The sequence below is a fragment of the Caretta caretta genome, chromosome 6 (genome assembly GCF_965140235.1).
Source record: "Caretta caretta isolate rCarCar2 chromosome 6, rCarCar1.hap1, whole genome shotgun sequence".
In the NCBI taxonomy this organism is placed as follows: Eukaryota; Metazoa; Chordata; order Testudines; family Cheloniidae; genus Caretta; species Caretta caretta.
Window position 1 is genome coordinate 67670563 of NC_134211.1, and position 18779 is coordinate 67689341.

Sequence of the window (18779 nt, forward strand, 5' to 3'; positions counted from 1 at the left end):
CTTCTGTCCTAAGTGAAGGACTCTGAACTTGTCGTTGTTGAACCTCATCAGATTTCTTTTGGCCCAATCCTCCAATTTGTCAAGGTCCCTCTGTATCCTATCCTTACCCTCCAGGGTATCTACCTCTCCTACCAGTTTAGTGTCACCTGAAAACTTGCTGAGGGTGCAATCCACGCCATCCTCCAGATCATTAATGAAGATATTGAACAAAACCGGCCCCAGGACCGACCCTTGGGGCACTCCACTTGATACCAGCTGCCAACTTGAAATGGAGCCATCCCGTTGAGCCCAAATATCTAGCCAGCTTTCTATCCACCTTATAGTCCATTCATCCAGCCCATACTACTTTAATTTGCTGGCAAGAATACTGTGGGAGACTGTGTCAAAAGCTTTGCTAAAGTCAAGGAATAAACACGTCCACTGCTTTCCCCTCATCCACAGAGCCAGTTATCTCATCATAGAAGGCAATTAGATTAGTCAGGCATGACTTGCCCTTGGTGAATCCATGCTGACTGTTCCTGATCACTTTTCTCTCCTCTAAGTGCTGCAGAATTAATTTCTTGAGGACCTGCTCCATGATTTTTCCAGGGACTGAGGTGAGGCTCACTGGCCTGTAGTTCCCCGGATCCTCCTCCTTCCTTTTTTTAAAGATGGGCACTACATTAGCCTTTTTTCAGTCGTCCGGGACCTCCCCCCGATAGCCATGAGTTTTCAAAGATAATGGCCAATGACTCTGCTAAAGGAGTTGGCGGATGTGATTGCACTCTCGGATGCAGCACATCCGGCCCCATGGACTTGTGCTCATCCAGCTTTTCTAAATAGTTGCAAACCACTTCTTTCTCCACAGAGGGCTGGTCATCTCCTCCCCATGCTGTGCTGCCCAGTGCAGTAGTCTGGGAGCTGACCTTGTTCGTGAAGACAGAGGCAAAAAAAGCATTGAGTACATTAGCTTTTTCCACATCCTCTGTCACTAGGTTGTCTTCCTCATTCAGTAAGGGACCCACACTTTCCTTGACTTTCTTCTTGTTGCTAACATACCTGAAGAAATCCTTCTTGTTACTCTTAACATCTCTTGCTAGCTGCAACTCCAGGTGTGATTTGGCCTTCCTCATTTCACTCCTGCATGCCCGAGCAATATTTTTATACTCCTCCCTGGTCATTTGTCCAGTCTTCCACTTCTTGTAAGCTTCTTTTTTGTGTTTAAGATCAGCAAGGATTTCACGGTTAAGCCAAGCTGGTCGCCTGCCATATTCACTATTCTTTCTACACATCAGGATGGCTTGTCCCTGTAACCTCAATAAGGATTCTTTAAAATACAGCCAGCTCTCCTGGACTCCTTTCCCCCTCATGTTATTCTCTCAGGGGATCCTGCCCATCAGTTCCCTGAGGGAGTCAAAGTCTGCTTTTCTGAAGTTTAGGGTCCGTATTCTGCTGCTCTCCTTTCTTCCTTGTGTCAGGATCCTGAACTTGACCATCTCATGGTCACTGCCTCCCAGGTTCCCATCCACTTTAGCTTCCCCATCTAATTCTTCCTGGTTTGTGAGCAGCAGGTCAAGAAGAGCTCTGCCTCTAGTTGATTCCTCCAGCACTTGCACCAGGAAATTGTTCCCTACACTTTTCAAAAACTTCCTGGATCGTTTGTGCACCGCTGCATTGCTCTCCCAGCAGATATCAGGGTGATTGAAGTCTCCCATGAGAACCAGGGCCTGCGATCTAGTAACTTCCGTTCGTTGCCGGAAGAAAGCCTCGTCCACCTCATCCCCCTAGTCCGGCGGTCTATAGCAGACTTCCACCACGACATCACCCTTGTTGCTCACACTTCTAAACTTAATCCAGGGACTCTCCTGTTTTTCTGCAGTTTCATACTTGAGCTCTGAGCAGTCATACTGCTCTCTTACATACAGTGCTACTCCCCCACCTTTTCTGCCCTGCCTGTCCTTCCTGAACAGTTTATATCCATCCATGACAGTACTGAAGTCACATGAATTATCCCACCAAGTCTCTGTTATTCCAATCATATCATAATTCCTTGACTGTGCCAGGACTTCCAGTTCTCCCTGCTTGTTTCCCAGATATATGAAGTAAACGATACAAGAGCAGGTACAAATACATGAAAGGATGTGGGTTGCTTTACCAAGTGTTAGGTCAGTCTAACAAGATAAATCAATTAACAGCAGGAAACCAAGGGAAGAGAAATAACTTTTGAAGTGGTAAGAGAGTGGCCCATTAGAGAAAGTTGACAAGAAGGTGTAGTAACAGTAGGGAGAAATTAGTATTGGGGAAATTAAGTTTCGATTTTGTAATGACCCAACCACTCCCAGTCTTTATTCAGGCCTAATCTGATGGTATCTAGTTTGCAAATTAATTCCAGTTCTATAGCTTCACGTTGGAGTCTGTTTTTGAAGTTTTTTTTGTTGAAGAATTGCCACTTTGAGGTCTGTTATTGAGTGACCAGAGAGATTTAATGTTCTCCTACTGGTTTTTGAATGTTATGATTCCCGATGTCAGATTTGTGTCCATTTATTCTTTTGCATAGAGACTGTCCGGGTTGGCCAATGTATATGGCAGAGGGGCATTGCTGGCATATATCACATTGGTAGATGTGCAGGTGAACGAGCCCCGGATGGTGTGGCTGATGTGGTTAGGTCCTATGATGGTGTCCCTTGAATAGATATGTGAACAGAGTTGGCACCGGGGTTTGTAGCAGCGTTTGGTCCCTGGGCTGGTGTTTTTGTTGTGTGCTGGGTAGTTGCTGGTGAGTATTTGCTTCAGGTTGAGGGGCTGTCTGTAAGCGAGGACTGGCCTGTCTCCCAAGGTCTGTGAGAGTGAGGGGTCGTCCTTCAGGATAGGTTGTAGATCCTTGATGATGCACTGGAGAGGTTTTAGTTGGGGGCTGTAGGTGATGGCTAATGGCATTCTGTTACTTTCTTTGTTGGGCCTGTCTTGTAGTAGGTGACTTTTTGGTACCCTTCTGGCTCTAGTCAGTCTGTTTCTTCACTTCACCAGGTTTCCCAGTGTTTGCTTTTGAAACCACAATAAGGGCCTATTCCACTGACATCAATAGAGTTTGTTAGGTGCTTTTGTAAATCCTGCCTTAATCTCTAACCCTAACTTTGAATTCAGAGACACTCCCCTGTATTCTGTACCTCAACATCTACAATTTTGACAAAAATCTGATTCCAATGAGAAATGAAGTCCAAGGTCAACCATTCTAGTACAGTCCACAGAAAGCCATGCCCTTATGCCATTTGCAGTGGACATGTTAGAGGGGTTCTACCTAACCTATTACCTTACTGGTCAGGAGCAATCCTGAATAAGCCTTCCGTTTTCAGAGAACTAAGAATTACTGCAGTTAAAATTAATCTCAATATTACCATAACAGTTTCATTTTAACATAAGACGTATGCCCATCCATTTAGTAGACGTGTATGACTTCAGTAGATCCTAGTTTCTGAACTCAGAGGGTTATTGGATCGTATTGTTCCATCCTAAGGAAGTGAAGGACTGCTGAACAATAGATTTACAGCATTTACTCTCAGTATTTTACTGTATTCACCTGCTGGTATCTGTATCATTAGCATCAACACCATAAAAAGGAACTGCAAGACTCACCTTGTGACAGACGACAAGCACTAGTGACTTCCTGTCCATTTACAGTACAATATGCTCCCTGGACTGGCCGCAGCGTCACAATCCCACACTTGTTGTCTATGATACAATGGTTCCTCTCAATCCATTCACCCTGCAGAACTACAAAATTGTAGGTCCTTTTTATTTGATCATTTTAGGTTTATTTTACACTCTTTTCCACCTTTGCTTTAGAACAAAAGCTTCCAGTGCAGGTAAATATACTAACTACACAGTAGTATGGTCAAAGAACAATCCTATGGCACCATATGGGAACCTAAATGTCTCCTCTCGGATTACTAGTTCAGGACCAGTTTTTGGAAAAGTTTACTGGTCTGAAAGTATTTGAACTGTTCTTCCAAAACGTGTCTATCCCTAGCAAGTTGTAAGCTATCAGGACCTGTAATCATGCTATATTTTCTATTTTAACTGTGACATTATTTTAATAGCTGATATTTCACTAACTACTAGAGCTAGAGCGTGATGATTTAATCAAAGCTGGGATTCCAAGCTGTTTCCAATTTCAGTATTAAATGTCAGTTTCTACTAGCTTTGGTACTTGAAATTGTTGCTGCTAAAAATCACATCAGACAAGAAGCAGGGGGACCAGATTAAAACTAAGTAACTTTAAGATCGAACATCCATGACCCAACATAGCTGGAAAGAAATATATTGAACCACAGGAAAGCCAGTTTGCTAGTTTTTTTCTTTACCGCTTTTCATTTGAGGGTGGGGGAGGCACTGATACAGGAATGAATACAGCAAGTTCTGGGCTTTGAACCACAATAATTTTCTATCCCTAATGTAAATTTACCCTACTTGGGAAAAACTTAAGTAGATTCTCAATTACTTTCATGGTGTTTCTTGACCCAATAAATAACAGCAAAAATTAACTCTAACACTTTATTATATAGCAAACCTACAAGCAGTTATTCTCTTCTCAACTTCTCACATGGAGACAGCTGGTAAAGAAAAATGACTATTAGAACGTTATGCTAGACAAGCAAAAGCACCTGGGTTGTCAGAACGCTATATAAAATCCTATGTAATCTCAGTCTCTTACCAATATCCTGCTCCTGGTCTGAATCACATCTTCCAATTTTGGTTGTTCCTTCCTAAAAGAGGGAAATAACTATTGTAAATTAGGTAAATTAAAAGTAATCTATTGAAAATGAAAAATGCATAAAAGTTCTCATGAATTCTGCCACAGTATCTTGGTAAATATTTCAGACAAGTTATCCCTGCCTGGGTTGATTAGAGCAGACTGTAGCTATTAGCTGTAATGTGTATGGAGTCTTAACCTTCAACTGCCCTCAGTTTTGTAATTGCTACAAATCACACTTAGTGCTTCGAAGCTCTGTTGTTACAGAGCTGCAGCTCTGCAGATGCTGCAACCAGCTGGATAATTTAAGTTGCTTGAGTTAGATGTTTTGCTTGCATGGCTGCTCTCAAGCACAATTACTGTATTTAAACACACACACTGGTATCTGAGTCTTTCAGACAGGGTACTCAGATGCCCAATGATCCAATCTGAGTGAGTAATTATGATAACTGTATGCACAAATAGCTGTGTGCACAAAATGAGAAGCCAATTTTGAAAACATAGCCCAGAATCTTCAAGGAGCAGCAGTTTACAGACAGACAGACAAGAACATAATCCCAACTCTTGAAGTATGGATGCAGTAAACTCACTACAATCAGAGAGTAATTGGTGTATGTAAATTTTCTATGGATGAATGAGTTCTAATATTTTTGTTCATTATTAAAGTTTAGGTGTCCCCATATATATATATATATGAACAAATATTACATACACTCACAATTTTGAGAAAAGAACAAAGTGTTACATAAAAAAATTCTCAGGGCCATCCAGTTCAAAAAAATAAATTTTGGGGCAGTTATGGAAGCGAGCTAATATTTATTATATTTTGACAAAGGAAATGTCAATAAAACATAAGGTCACAAATCAATATTCTGAATATGTAAACTAGCAATAAAGGCAGTGGACTCATATCCTGTCCATTATGTTCCTTTTTTTATTCCTTAGGAAAACAAAGTCAGGACATTTCTTAGTTCTGACAAGACACAATATCTATTTATTTCTAGCATATGTTTCAATAGTTCAGTAAGCTGATTTGTATACACACACTCTCTTAACAAGTTTATTTTAAAGAATATGTTACAACACAACCACATCTTGATAATCAGTGGTTTAGATTATATAAAAATTATTATTTGTACAGTATCTGAAGTTTTCTGTGGTCCAACCAGAACAAATGAAAATATGGTCCTCGCCCCAAATAGCATACAATTTAATTCTAAACGAGAAGCAATATGAGAGTGCAACAATCCATCAGGGCAGAAAAAGGAAGGAAGAGGTTTATAATAAGATGACAAGGTTACTTAGAGGGTAATAATGAATGACGTATAATCATGAGCATGTCTTCTAGTTTCTCAGCATCTGACGAGGAGGGATGATTGTCACTCTCACCCCAGGGAGCTGGGGTAGGGTTGCCATCTGTCCAGTTTTTCTAGGAACTTCCCTTTTTTGCGGTAGCTGTCCCAGGAAATCTGTAAGGGAGCTCAGTACATACTGCCGGCTGTCCAATTTTATAGGCTCAGGATCATCCTGGTTGCCCGAGTTTTTATATCTCTGAGGTGACAACCCTAGCTTGGAGTCCCTGTACACATGGGTTGGGTAACAACTCCAAACTGACAACCCAGCACAACCTTCTGCTTGGGTGGCTGAGAGGGGGTGAAGCTCATACACAAAGGCCTCTGTTGAGAGGTTGAAGGCTCTCTCCTCAGGGAGAAAAGGGGTTTAAAAAGCAACCTCCTAAGCGATCAAAGGCACTAGTGAAGAGGAGTAGTGAACAGTAGTTTTGCGAGGGAGTTGAGAGAGGCATTCCTTCGCGGTCCAGCTCTCAAGCAGAGAAAGTCCCGCAACAAAATGAGACCACACAAGAGAAAGTAAGCTACCAAGGTAAGGAGAGTTTGGCTACAGTGAGAGTTCAGCAGCAGGGGGAGGAGACCGAGGGATTATAACCGAGCTATTAGAACAGTGGTTCCCAGACTGGGGCTCATGAACCCCTGGAGGTTGGCAGAACGTTACAGGGGGTTCCCCAGAAAAATTTCACTAATGGAGGCCAAAGGACCCCAGACATTGGAGGCAGCAGACAGGACCTGGTTGCAGGTCAGACAGCCCAAGCCCCAGGGAGAGCGGGGCCGAGCAGTTGGGGCTGGCAGCCCAAGCCCTGCCCCCATCAGCAGGGGAGCTGGCTGCCCGAACCCCAGCGCTCCACGCAGGGCTGACAGCCCAAGCCCCAGGGAGAGTGGGGCCGGGCAGTTGGGGCTGGCAGCCCGAGCCCTGCCCCCGTGAGCGGGGCAGGCGGCAGCCCGAACCCCAGCGCTCCACGCGGGGCTGGCAGCCCGAGCCCCAGGGAGAGCGGGGCCGGGCAGTTGAGGCTGGCAGCCCGAGCCCCGGTGGTCAGCGGGACCTGCAGCCCACGCTCAGTGGAGCTCAGTTGACCAGAGCGGTCAATGGGGTCCAGCAGCAGGAGCCCCACAGAGTGCGGAGGAAATTTAAACTTAAATCCCTGGAAATATTCCTTTTTAGGAAGGTGTTCATGAGATTTCACAATTTAGTGAAAGGGGTTCGTGGGCTGTTAAAGTTTGGGAACCACTGTATTGGAAGAATGTCAGAAAATCCCCCTAGAAAAGAAAAGGGGAATGAAGGGGAGAGAACCCAATACACCTAACAAACACACTCTAAACTTAGGCCAATAAACCAACCCCTCCCCACCAATCAAAAATAACCAACTTAAAAAAAAGATGCAAGGGTAAAAATAGTGCAGGCAGAAATTCAGCCGCAGAGTGGGAACTATCCAGTTTATTACACTGAATGCAGCATGTGAGATTACCTGCCTCAGGGGCAGGTGGTGTATGTGTGCATATGGTGGAAGCAGCTCATGGCCATCAGAGAGAGAGTTTGGGCTCTTGAAGCCAGAGTAGCTGAAATGCAGGAGCTAAGGGAGACAGACAGTTATGCAGAGAAGACTTTCAGGGACACAACAGAGCAGTTCCACACTCAGTCTGACAGCCCCTGTGCTGTTCAGAAGGATGAAAGTCTCGAGGAAGGAGAACATCAAGCTGGAGCAGAGACAAAAAAACTATTCAGTATTTGGGATCCTCCTTCCAGATGATGTCATGTTTTCCTCTTTTACTGAGGAGATCCCCTCCAGGGGGAGAGAACCCCAGTTACTAGGAAGAGCAAAGTAATAGTAACAGAGGATTTGATTATTAGAAATGTTGATAGCTGGGTTTGTGATGATCAGGAGAACCACATGGTAAATTGCCTGCTGGGTGCAAAGGCTGTGGCTCTCACAAGACATCTGCAGTGCTGGGGAGGAGCCAGTGGTTGTGGTGCATGTGGGTACCAATGATATAGGCAAAGGTAGTAGAGAGGTTATGGAGGCCAAATGTAGGCTGCCAATTAAGACACTAAAGTCCAGGACCTCCATGGTACCATTCTCTGAAAAGCTTCCAGTTCTGTGCACCAGGCCTGAAAGACTGGCAGAACTGCAGGGTCTCAGTGTGTGGATAAACCGATGGTATAAGGAAGACTGTTTTAGGTTTATTAGGAACTAGAGAACCTTCTGGAAAAGAAAGAGCACATACAGGAAGGACAGGCTCCACTTAAACCAAAATGAAACCAGATTGCTGGCGTGTACAATTACAAAGTTGTAGAGGATTTTTTAAAAACTAAGAGACAGCGGAAAGCCAGCCAGGCAGAGATGTCCCTTAAGGATGAGTTTACTAAAGGGAGAACTGTATATCCTAGTAAAGATGATAGGAAAGAAGTTGTTAATGTACAGATAGGAGCTAGTGAGCAGTAAAAGAGCTTATACAAAAATGCTAAAAGTCTAATACTAAGATGGGTGAACTAGAATGCCTGGTATTAAATGAGGATATTGATATAATAGGAATCACAGAAACCTGGGGAAATGAGGATAATCAGCTGGACACGGTAATACAAGGGTACAAAATACACAGGAATGACAGAGTAGGTTGCGCTGGTGGGGGTGACACACTATATGTGAAAGAAAGCATAGAATCAAATAAAGTAAAAATCTTAAATGAATCAAACTGTACCACAGAATCTCTATGGACAGAAATTCCATGCTTGAAGAATACAGCAGTAGGAATATTCTACCAATCGCCTGACCAGTATGGTGACAGTGCTTATGAAAAAAGAAAAGGTGTACTTGTGGCACCTTAGAGACTAACCAATTTATTTGAGCATAAACTTTCGTGAGCTACAGCTCACTTCATCGGATGCATACTGTGGAAAATACAGAAGATGTTTTTATACATACAGACCATGAAAAAATGGGTGTTTATCACTACAAAAGGTTTTCTCTCCCCCCACTCAGTGATATTGGACAGGCTACAAAGGCAAAAAACACAATAATCATAGTGGATTTCAACGATTCTCATATTGACCTCAGAAAGGGCTGCAGAAACAACATTTCTAGACACTATAAATGACTGCTTCTTGGAGCAGCTTGTCCCAGAACCCACAAGGGAAGAGGCAACTCTTAATTTAGTCCTAAGTGAAGCAAAGGACCTGGTCCAAGAGGTGAATACAGCTGATTACATTATGGTCGCTATTACCAAGCAATTAAATTTAACATCCTTGTATGGGTAAAAATGCCAAATAAACTCACCATAATAGCATTTAACTTCAAAAAAGGGAACTACACAAAAATGAGGAAGCTAGTTAAATGGAAATTAAAAGGAAGAGTAGCAAGGGTGAAATGCCTGCAAACTGCATGGAAACTATTTAAAAACACCATAATAAAGGCTCAAACTAAAAGTATACCGCAAATTTAAAAAAACAGTAATAGGACCAAAAAATGCCACTATGGCTATGTTATGGGGTGTTCATTCCACACCAGCCACTGAAGGGGTTAAGTTGGCTAATTGGACTAATTATCCACCTAGGCTGCAGTTTGAGGAGCAGCCAGGGAGCTATGACAACTAATTAAAGGATGAAGCTCACCTGGACAGGAACAGGCAGGGTTTGTATAAAGCCAAGTAGCTCAGGGCAGAAAGAGGCTGCTAGAGAGAGGCTGCAGTAACTCCCTGGGAGCAGGGAGGAGAGCAGAGAACCCAAGGGAGAATAAGCCCAAGAAGAAGGGTTAACCCAAGAAGAGTTATAGGGAAAGGAAGCCTGAGAGGGCAAGGTAGGAAGAAGTCCAGGGAAACAGCAGCAAGGGGTAGGACGGGGCAGACCCTGAGTGTTTGTTACAGGGTTCGTGGGCTGGAACCCAGTGTAGAGGGCATGCCTGAGTTCCCTTAACAGCCACCGGAAAGTGGTACAGGAGTGTGAGAGGTGCCAACCAGACAGCTGGTCTAGAGAGACTTGGCTACCCAGAATGGGAGGACTATACAGTGATCTGACTGGAGGGCTGTGAGTGAGTGAGTGAGAGAGGTCACAGCTTGAGTAACTGATGGAAGAAAGCACCAGACCGGGTGAGAGCTGATCCCCAGAGCAGCCACAAAGAGGTACTATTTGTGGTGAGTGAACCCCCTTCCCAGGCTAAACAGAGTAGAAGAGGTGGTTAGAGGCAAAAAGGCATCCTTCAAAAATCAAATCCTACAGAGGAAAATATAAAGGAACATAAACTGTGGTAAATCAAGTGTAAAAGCATAATGAGGCAGGCCAAGAAAGAATGCAAACGGCAACTAGTTAAAGACCCAAACTAATAGCAAAAAATATTTTAAGTACATCTGAAGCAGGAAGCCTGCCAAATAGTCCAAGTGGGGCATTGGACAACCGAGGTGCTAAAGAAACACTCAAGGAAGACAAAGCCATCGTGGAAAAGCTAAATTAATTCTTTGCATCTGTCTTCACTGCAGTGGATGTGGGAGAAATCCCCAAACCTGAGCCATTTTTTTTAGGTGACAAATAACAGGAACTGTTCCAGGCTGTGGTGTTGGTAAAGGAGGGTGTGGAACAAAATGATAAACTAAATAGCAAGTCACCAAGACCAGACGGTATTCTCGCAAGAGTTCTGAAGGAACTCAAATATGAAATTGTAGAACTACTAATTCCGGTATGTAACCTATCAATTAAATCAGCATCTGCACCAGATGACTGAAGGATAGCTAATGTAGTACCAATTTAAAAAAAAAAAGGGGGCTTCAGAATTGATGCTGGCAATTACAGGCAGTAAGCCTAACCAGGCAAACTGGTTGAAACTATAGTCAAGAACAGAATTATCAGATATCTAGATAAACACAATATGTTGGGACTGAGTCAACACGGCTTTTATAAAAGGAAATCATGCCTCACCAAACTATTAGAATTCTCTGAGGGGGTCAACAAATATGTGGACAAAGGTGATCCAGTGGACATAGTGTACTTGGACTTTCAGAAAACCTTTGACAAGGTCCCCCACCAAAGGCTCTTAACCAAAGTAAGCAGTCATGGGATAAGAAGGAAGGACCCCTCATGGATCAGTAACTGGTTAAAAGACAGGAAACAAAGGATAGGAATAAATGGTCAGTTTTCACAGTGGAGAGAGGCAGATAGCCAAGTCCCCCAAGGATCTGTACAGGGATCCGTGCTATTCAAAATATTCATAAATGATCTGTAAAAGGGAGTGAACAGTAAGGTGGAAAAATTTATAGATGATACAATGTCCAAGACTGACAGCTGAGATTTACAAAGGCACCTCATAAAACTGGGGGACTGGACAACAAAATGGCAGATGAAATTCAATGTTGGTAAATGCTGAGTAATGCACATTGGAAAAAATAATTCCAGCTATGCACATAAAATGATAGGGTCTAAATTACTTGTCACCACTCAAGAAAGAGATCTTGGAGTCACCCTGGATAGTTCTCTGAAAACATCTACTCAGTGTGCAGCAGCAGTCACAAAAGCTAACAGAATGATAGAACCATTAGGAAGGGGATAGATAAGAAGACACAAAATATCATAATGGCACAATATACATCCATGGTATTTGAATAGTGAGTGCAGTTCTGGTTGCTCCATCTCGAAAAGGATACATTAGAATTGGGAAAAGTCCAGAGAAGGGCAATGACAATGATTACGTGTTTAAACTTCATGGAAACTAATGGGATGTTACTTCCATTGTTTTCATTTATCTATATCCCATTATAATTTACATTGTGTACATGCCTGTAACTAAATAACTCATCAAACAAGAAAGAAGCTGTGTGGAATGCAAATGAAGAACTTTAACAGAAAAGTGCTAATTTCAAAGCAAGTGATCATTGTGCGTGACAACTGGAGGTCAAAGACTCTAAATTCATTCCTCACTCTCCTTCATTAAAGGAAGAGCTCACTTGAGTAATGACCCTGTCAGCTTGTTTTCTGTGAGAAGAAGCTATAAGCAAGGCTGCGAGTCTGTCTCAGAAGTCACGGATTCCGTGACTTTCCGGGACCTCCATGACTTCTGCAGCCGTGCCAGCTGCTGCTGGGGCAGCCCCTGGTGCCAACCACCCAACCCTAAGTTCTCTGTAAGCTATAAGCAGGCTATCAAGTGTCGCGCAGTTCAGGTGTCCTTCCGCCCACTGCCGTGTGTTGCTCCTGCCCTCTGCCTTGGAGCTGCTCCCAGGAGCCTCCTACTTGCTGTGCAGAGCAGGGAGGGGGGCTGATGTCAGGGTGATCTCCTCCCCCGTACCCCATCTCTATAGAGAGGGGGTGGCACAACAGGGCTCAGGATGGAGGGAGCTTGCTGGCAGATGCTCTTATGTCTGAACCTGCTGATCTACTTAAAAGGGCAACTGATCTACTTAAAGTGAGGTCAGTGTACTTCAAGGGGCAACACACGCACCTGCAGCATGTGTCTCCATTGCACGCACACCCTGTCTTTCACACTCACCTCCCCATACATATTTGTATTGTTGTGGTGGTGGTTGTTGTTACTTCTTGATACTTCTTTCTAAGTGCGTTGTTTTAGTGTTTTGACTGGTCTATGCATTTCATAATTTTTATTTCTCTTACACTTAAATTTAATTCTTTGAATAGTGAGTTCTAAAATGCCTAACCTGTCCTGGCTGGAGTAATTATCCGTATGGTAACTTTTAAAAAATATTATATCTAGGTTTTTGGTTTCTACTGGTGGCGCACATCCGCACATACCTCGATATGGTGCACATAACAAAATTCATTCCGCATATGGATGGAAAAAATTAGAGGGAACACTGCCTCAACCCCCTGCCCTGAGCCCCCCCCGCACTCAGAGCCCCTCATGGCTGTTCCTCCACCTAGGAGCAGCAGGGACATGTTGACGCTTCTGGGGAGTCATGCGGAGCCAGGTAGGGAGCCTGCCGGCCCCGTGCCAACCACACTATAAACTGGACTTTGAATGAAGATCAGAAATGCCAGTTTATAGAGCTTTCCGGTTGGTAAAGTGCCGGATAACACAGCTTTTACTGTATTAGGGAAAATATTTTTGCACTTCAGGTTTGAAAACACACCTCTCAAAAGACTTTACTACACAAATGGACTAATCCTTTTTACACCAATACAAATAGATCCTACAGTTTAAACTTCAGACCCTAATGAGCTATTAAAATCAAAAGGAAAAAGATACTCTTCACAAAAGACAGCTAACAACAACATGTCGCTAAGCTGTTGTAAAATCTACTGTATATGAAGTAGGACACAAGAAGAGAAAAATGGAGAACACACTGCTTGCACAATATGATTCAAAGTTGGCTGCCTTTTCCTTCCCTGAAAAAAGTATAAAATGATGGTGCAGTGCTGTTGCACAAAAACATAAGGAACACTAAATTTTACCTTCTTGTTGTTCAGATGGAAGTAACAGACACCAGAGCCTAAAAGAGGCAAAGCACAAAGAAAAGAAAAGGCAGCATCTAGGAGCAAAGAAAGAGGGGACAAAGATATTAGTGTAAGTGAAACAAACTTAATAAGAGGCCTTATATGAGTCCTATCGGTGAGCCTTCAGACTAGCTTTTCTCCATTAAAATGGAGATCTGTTAACCACTTTAGGTTTTGACAAAAGTAGCACATGGAATACTTTACTGTTGGCAAATCAGTACATTATAATATGGAAGGACTAGCTTTAAAAAAGCGTGCTTTAAGTAGTAGTGACTACTTTCTATATACAGTTGAGATTAATGTTGTCAAAATTCAATATGAATGTCTACTAACATTGACATCCTGATATTCTATGATTCTATGATTTACATCTGCATCACTAATACTTTCAATTATTTATTTTGAAATGGCTAACAAAAATAATTCCACAGACTACTTGTCAGTTACAACATCTATGTATTCTATGCCAATCAATGGAGGAGACATTTAGATGCATTCACCTCACTGGTAATACACCTTCAAAGTAGTAGTAAAACTCTGCCTTTGGACTGCAGCACCAAAGTTGTAGGTATGCAATTTACAAGTTTATTTTATTTTATTTTTTTTACAATGGAAAGAAGGGTTATGCCTACGTATTTAGTTCAAATAAAAGCATTCAGCCAGAAAATCAGGCACTTCAGACCAAATGTGAGAATGAATCACTGAAAAGATCCACAAGCACAAATTCCAAATGCTACAATTTCCAAATAAGAAAAATGTCAAAGCAAATAGCAAGAACTCTTGAAAGATGCACCTTTGCAAGAAACAAATCACCCAGGCCAATTTTCAAATGGGCCTCTAAACCTACACCTGCAAATTGAATACAAAACCCCACGTAACTACCCGATTTGTATGTACGTGTTCAGTATTTGCAGGCTCACATATAGAGGGTAATTTAAAAAATTGGTCTTTGGTATCTGAATTTGTTCCACAAAGAACACTGTGCATGGAGGACATGGCCATTAAATGCAGGACTCCTTGAACAACACCACACTGACCTAAACTGTCTTGCAACTACAATCATGGGCCAACTATAAAAAAGTTGGCAGAGAAAAGGGTAAGTTATATCTCCTTGCTCCAATTACACCCCTTTGTGCCTCATGGATAATTTATCCCTTTGGAGTGCAAGCAGTTGCCTTTGGAGGATTTCTGCGTGGTGCAGCTTTAATTTCCATCACAGCTCCATCAATGCAAAGCTGATGGGAGGTGCAGAATCAGAGCACTCACTGGTTGCCCTGACCATGCTCCCTTTCTAGCCAGTACTGGACACTTTTTGGGTTGTCCTATCCTCAGAGTAATTGAAGTTACCGTTGCTTTGAGCACTTGCAATCTGACCTAATACAAATTTTGAACCCCTCAGGAACTCCACCAGAGGTGCGACCCAATGCCTTCTACAGCACTGATGTTAAAAGTAGGGCTGTAAAGCAATTAAGAAAATTGGTCGCGATTAATTGTTCTCCAGCCGCAGCAGGCATGGGGAGGGCAGTTTGGGTGAGCCCTGCAAGAGAGGGGGCTGCTCTGGTGAGCCCCTGCCCTGGCTGTCCTGTTTTTATTTGAAAAATGCAGGAATGAGAACTACCTTACTTTCTGTAGCCTCCTTTTCCGGCCCTCTGGTGGCGGCTTGTATTCCTGTGCTTGACCAGACAGGTTCTTTGGAGCAGCTCATGCTGCCCTCCCACCCAAAGGGTCTGCGATTAATGTGCATTAAAGAAATTAATGCATTAATTGTGCTGAGTGTTTATTGTAGGCATTAACAGCAGTTAATTGTCAGCCCTAGTTAAAAGCTATACCATTTTTAAGTAAAAATCACATTTTAAACTAACAGTGCTTTTCTGTTTTCTGAAGCAGGTTTCATAGGCAACTAAAGCAGGTTTTTGCTCTGGTGGAGCAATATATTCTTCCTCCACGGCAATTAACACACACAGTAGAACAGCATAATTGCATTCTCAGTATGTTCTATGTGATGTAATTGTAACGGTTGGTCCTAGGATATCAGAGACACAAGGTGTGTGAGGGAATATCTTTTATTGGACCAACTTCTGCTGGTGAGAGAGACAAGCTTTTGAGCCACACATAGCTCTTCTTCAGAGCCTTCAGAAGAGCTCTGTGTGTGGCTCAAAAGCTTGTCTCTCTCACCAGCAGAAGTTGGTCCAATAAAAGATATTCCCTCACTCACCTTGCCTCGACAAAATGTTCTTGCCATTTGAAAAGGCCTGTTGCTTACAGGCTAGTTTAAGACAAGGAAGGAGTTAGTTTAGAAAAGGAAAAAGAAAAATACATTGCTCATAGGAATTGTTAATACAGATGTGGCACACCATTCCTGAACTGGATCCCAGCATACAGCACTCTTTTACAGGAGCTCTCAGAGACAGTTGCTGGACTTGACAACTGGATTAATACATGTAATAAGAAAAGAATCATGTAATAATAAATGAGTGACAGTTCAAAGTGTCAGGTTTCAGAGTAACAGCTGTGTTAGTCTGTATTCGCAAAAAGAAAAGGAGTACTTGTGGCACCTTAGAGACTAACCAATTTATTTGAGCATGAGCTTTCGTGAGCTACAGCTCACAAAGTGAGCTGTAGCTCACGAAAGCTCATGCTCAAATAAATTGGTTAGTCTCTAAGGTGCCACAAGTACTCCTTTTCTTTTAGTTCAAAGTGTACATCATTGTTTACCATAACAACGATGGCAGTTACCATGATTCATTTTGCATTTCAGTTTTAGATTAGTTGAAAATCAAAGAGAGGAAGACATAAAACTAGTGTTATAGAGCAAAATATTTAGACTACAGAGATAACATTAAAGGACAAGAAAGCTGGTAACAGTTCCCTCAAACACATTTTTGTTTGTGCTGGAAAACCAGGTTAACATATAACCTGACAGGTTTTTCGAAGGATGAATTATCCCAGACAGTATTCTCCACAACATCACACAAAGAAAAAAGCATTGCCCTAATCAATAGTTGTGATCATTGTGCTGACCTGATCTCCAAGTCATGTTTGCTGTCAGAAAAAAAGTTAGGATTCTAAAGAAGGAGGAGGGTTTGCAGCATTTTCTGTCAAAGATAAATGTCAGTGAAACAAATGCATGTTGCAAACCACCTTTTGTCTACAGCAGGCAAGCTAGATGTGCCATGTCACTGTTTGCCAGTACTAGCTTGTGGCATCAGTTAAAGTGGCATGCTGCAGCCAAAAAAACCAGGTGTCTAAAACACTGGATAAAATTTTCAGATGTGCCTAAGAATGAGATTTTTAGAGATATTTAAGCACCTAAAGATGCAGATAAGTGCTTAGTGGGATTTTCAAAAGCAGCCAGGTAGATAACTCTCATTGGTTTCAATGGGAAATCATAAAAATCAATGGCAGCTAAGTGCTAGGCACTTTGAAAGTCCCACCAGAAGCTTATCTGCCTGTTTAAGTGCCTGAATACTTTTCAGAATCAGACCCGAGTGACCTAGAAGCCTAAGTCCCATTTTAAAAAGTGGTTTCTACTGGGAGGACTTGCAGTGAGACTTTGCTCCTAAGCAAAGTCCTGGGCTCCCTGGGTGACTCTTACCACAGGCTGGCTCTGGCTTCCAGCCTGGCCAGAGGGTAGGGCCTTGGGGAGAAGACAAGGTGCCGGTGGTGGGCCACAGTTCTGGCACTGATAGCCCCACCCCCACCCCCAACTTCTACACAGGTTCTGGTGTTCCTGGCTACCACCATCACTCATTCCATGTGAAGGCTGTAACAACATGTTTATGTTATAACACCTGGCCAAATTTTAAGCTTCTGCATGCATACTTTGACACAAACAATTAATCCTGTGACAGATATGGTAATTTCCTGCAATGTTTTAGGGAAATCTTAGTGTATTAATCTTATGCATCATTGTGGGCCAGGGATTGTATGTAATACCATGGGGGAGGCTGACCACTGCCTTCCAGAAACTAAGCACAGTGGAGGGTGAATACGCAAATTCACTCCAGAGAAGTACCACCACCCGGACAGGCACATATAAAGTATTTCGAAGTTGATTCTACAGAGACCCAAAGACAAAGAGTAGACTTTTGGATAAATAGCCTGAGTTCAAACTGACTCGGGGCCTTTGTTCTGATCCAGCAAACGGACAGAACCTTCTATCCCAGGGGGTCCAATCCCTGGGAAAAACTGGAAGGACTTTGGCCTACTAAGGTCCCATAAAACTGATGGGTAACATCTGGAAAGCTTTTTTAGCATGCACACAAGAACTTTTATTCTTTTCTATATGTTTTCTCTGTAATGCTTTCACCTTAAGAATAAATGTGCTTCCTTATAAAGGGCTGTGTGGTAGCTTATAACTGCTGGCAATTATGCTAAAACACAGATGTTGGCTTGTTTAGGCAGTTTGACTTGCTGGGGATAACACAATGTAGGCAGGGAACTGTGCAGCCTGGAAAAAAACTGTTCAGGAGGGAGAGAGACATGGGTCTCTGCCCAAGAGAGGTGACAGCTTGAGGAGCCTGGAGCCTAGAATGGGTGCCCATGCTGGACCATGGAGGGGGAATACAGGAGCAGTTGCCCTGAAATGCTACTGAGCCCACAAAAAGTGACATGCACCCATTCTGTGTGTGCAAACAGTTACTTGCATGCGTATCTGGGCAGCTGGGCACCTAGTTTGCTTTTGCATGTATGCACACACACTTTTTCATAAGTTTTGCATATGCACTGATAAAGGTCATCTTAATATTCAGCTGAATGCATCTTGTTTTGTACAGATGGTGGAGAACAGATGGTTTCCCCTTTGTTTTTTACTGTTGTCCTGCTACCAATGTGACTGTCTTTTTGTAGAGTTTTTGGTGTGTGTCTTGCAATACAGCTTTTTGCAGTTTGATAATTGCCGTTGTAATGCCACCCAATCGAGTTCTCTATTCCCAAAGGAAAGACACCTATTGAAAGTCAAACAAAATGAAAGAAGTGATTATATTGTCTCACCCTGAGATGATAAAGCACAACTCCAGTACTGAGGATATCATCATTCACTGCCATTAAATGAGGTAAATTGGAATCTATTATCACTCCAGCTTTTTCTTTGTTGATGTCCACACTGTATTCTTCCATTATGGCTTTCCTGTCAGTCCACTTATCGCTCCAGTCTTTGGTCAGCTGTTCAATCTTAAGGAAGGTCAGAAAAGGAAGTTAACACTAAAGATTTTATTTACACAGCAAGTTAGGTATATCTCAAAATATCATTTTTTCCCAAAAGGACAGCTTC

General features: G+C 42.7%; 1 protein-coding gene across 2 annotated transcripts in view; it reads right to left on the reverse strand.

Annotated features, from left to right (window-relative positions):
• The window catches only part of STARD9 (StAR related lipid transfer domain containing 9), a 188806-nt gene that overhangs the window by 53945 nt on the left and 116082 nt on the right, over nt 1-18779 (reverse strand). For both annotated transcript variants that reach the window (XM_048854798.2, XM_075129679.1), the window contains exons 16-18: nt 18500-18679; nt 4691-4742; nt 3613-3750 (exon numbers count right to left, since the gene is read on the reverse strand). In XM_048854798.2, the coding sequence (XP_048710755.2) occupies nt 3613-3750; nt 4691-4742; nt 18500-18679 (370 nt within the window). The remainder of the gene's footprint in view (nt 1-3612; nt 3751-4690; nt 4743-18499; nt 18680-18779) is intronic.